Source organism: Pithys albifrons, chromosome 31 (assembly GCF_047495875.1).
Source record: "Pithys albifrons albifrons isolate INPA30051 chromosome 31, PitAlb_v1, whole genome shotgun sequence".
Lineage (NCBI taxonomy): Eukaryota > Metazoa > Chordata > Aves > Passeriformes > Thamnophilidae > Pithys > Pithys albifrons.
Window position 1 is genome coordinate 1,258,306 of NC_092488.1, and position 2,061 is coordinate 1,260,366.

General features: G+C 50.4%; 1 protein-coding gene across 1 annotated transcript; it reads right to left on the reverse strand.

Annotated features, from left to right (window-relative positions):
• Nucleotides 1–743: 743 nt before the first annotated feature.
• Nucleotides 744–1,691, reverse strand: LOC139684109 (olfactory receptor 14A16-like; the record flags this gene model as incomplete). Its single annotated transcript, XM_071579708.1, has 1 exon — nucleotides 744–1,691. A coding segment is annotated over one exon (948 nt), but the record flags the coding sequence as incomplete, so codon positions are not given.
• Between the last annotated feature and the right edge of the window lie 370 nt (nucleotides 1,692–2,061).

The window sequence follows — 2,061 nt, forward strand, 5'->3', positions numbered from 1 at the left end:
TTTCCCACAGTTCCACATGCACAGCTCAGGCCATGCCCAGGAATTCCTTGTCTGTGCCTGGCCTTGCTCCCACCCCCTGGCAGTGACTCTATAACCCCTTTGTGCCCCACTGCCCCACAGTTGGTCCCACAGCCCCCTGTGCAGCCCCAGCCCAGGTCAGGAGCATCCAGGGTGGGGAACAGCCCCTATGATGGGATGCCCAGGGCAGTCCCTGGGCTGGGTTAAAATAAACAATTTATAAACGGTGGAGAGAAAGGACTTCACCAACAAGCTTATGAAGTTTATAGTGAAGACCTTTTATTACACAAAGCACACAGTTTATATAGGGTTAGGACTACAGCTTATTGGCTAAAACAGTTTACACACCACCACTCCAGATACTTCAATTGGTTAAAACCTCTCTCTCACAAGTCCCATGTTTATATTATTTATCATGACTGTTTTGGTGTTTTTGCAGAGTCCTGTGAATTCCTACTCTGTGATTTCTTGCGGAGTAAACCACCTCCCTATCAGCCAGCAGCAGCTGAGCTCCTTGCTGCCTCTGGCTGATAGCTCAGTCTCACAGGGTGTTCTATAGATCTGAATTGCTCACTTTTGATTTTACTCTAACAACACTGGGTTACAGAAAATGGGGGAGCTAAATAGTAGAATGAAGTTAATCATGAAATATCATTGAAGACAATAATATTAGAAAGGGAAAAAACAATGATAAATGAGGTTAGATTCATCTCTCATGACATAAACTACAGGCCATTGACAGAGGAAAGCAAGCAGTGTCTGGTTGCTGAAAAGCATCCAGTCATCTTTTTCTTCACAGCATCCTTGAGTTCTTGGTCCCTCAGGCTGTAGATGAAGGGGTTGAGTGTTGGAGGTAGCACCGAGTACAGAACTGCCAGGATCAGGTCCAGGGCTGGGTAGGAGAGAGAAAGGGGCTTTAGGTAGGCACAGAAGGCAGTGCTGAGAAACAGGGAGACCACAGCCAGGTGAGGGAGGCACGTGGAAAAGGCTTTGTGCCGTCCCTGCTCAGAGGGGATCCTCAGCACAGCCCTGAAGATCTGCACATAGGAGAAAACTATGAAAATGAAACATCCCACAAAAAAACTCACACTAAACAGAAGAAGCCGAAGTTCTCTCAGGTAGGAGTGTGAGCAGGAGAGCTTGAGGATCTGGGGCACTTCACAGAAGAACTGGCCCAGGGCATTGCCATGGCATAAGGGCAGGGAAAATGTATTGGCTGTGTGCAGGAAACCATATAGAAACCCACTGGCCCAGGCAGCTGCTGCCATGTGGGCACAAGCTCTGCTGCCCAGGAGGGTCCCGTAGTGCAGGGGTTTGCAGATGGCAACGTAGCGGTCGTAGCACATGATGGTGAGGAGGGAAAACTCTACTCCAACTACGAGGAAAATTATAAAGACCTGTGCAACACATCCCTTATAGGAGATGGTTCTGATGTTCCAGAGGGAGTTGTGCATGGCCTTGGGGACAGTGGTGCAGATGGAGCCCAGGTCTATGAGGGACAGGTTGAGCAGGAAGAAGTGCATGGGGGTGTGCAGGTGGTGGTCAGAGGCTACGGCGCTGATGATGAGGCCGTTGCCCAGGAGGGCAGCCAGGAAGATGCCCAGGAAGAGCCACAAGAGCAGGAGCTGCAGCTGCCGCGTGTCTGCCAATGGCAGGAGGAGGAAGTGGCTGATGGAGCTGCTGTTGGACATTTGCTGCCTCTGGGCATGGGGACCTGTTGATGGAGAAAAAGACAGGGACAAGTCAGGACAGGCTGCTTCGAGCTAAACTGGTGCCATTTCCTGTACACTGTCCCCCTTTGTCTCAACCACCCTTGTTCCTTCTCTGAGGAAAACCCTCATCTCAGTCCCTGACTTGAGCTCCCTTTTGACTGTCTGAGTGTGCCAAGAGCAGCCAGGCCTGTGTGTGTGGGCTCTGGAGAAGCCATCCCTGCCCCACTGCGGTGCCTTTGGGGACATGTGGCATATTCTGGATTTGTCAGATGGAATCATTCCTAATGCAGAAAACTTATTAGCATCTACACTCTCAGTTCTTAAGGACAGG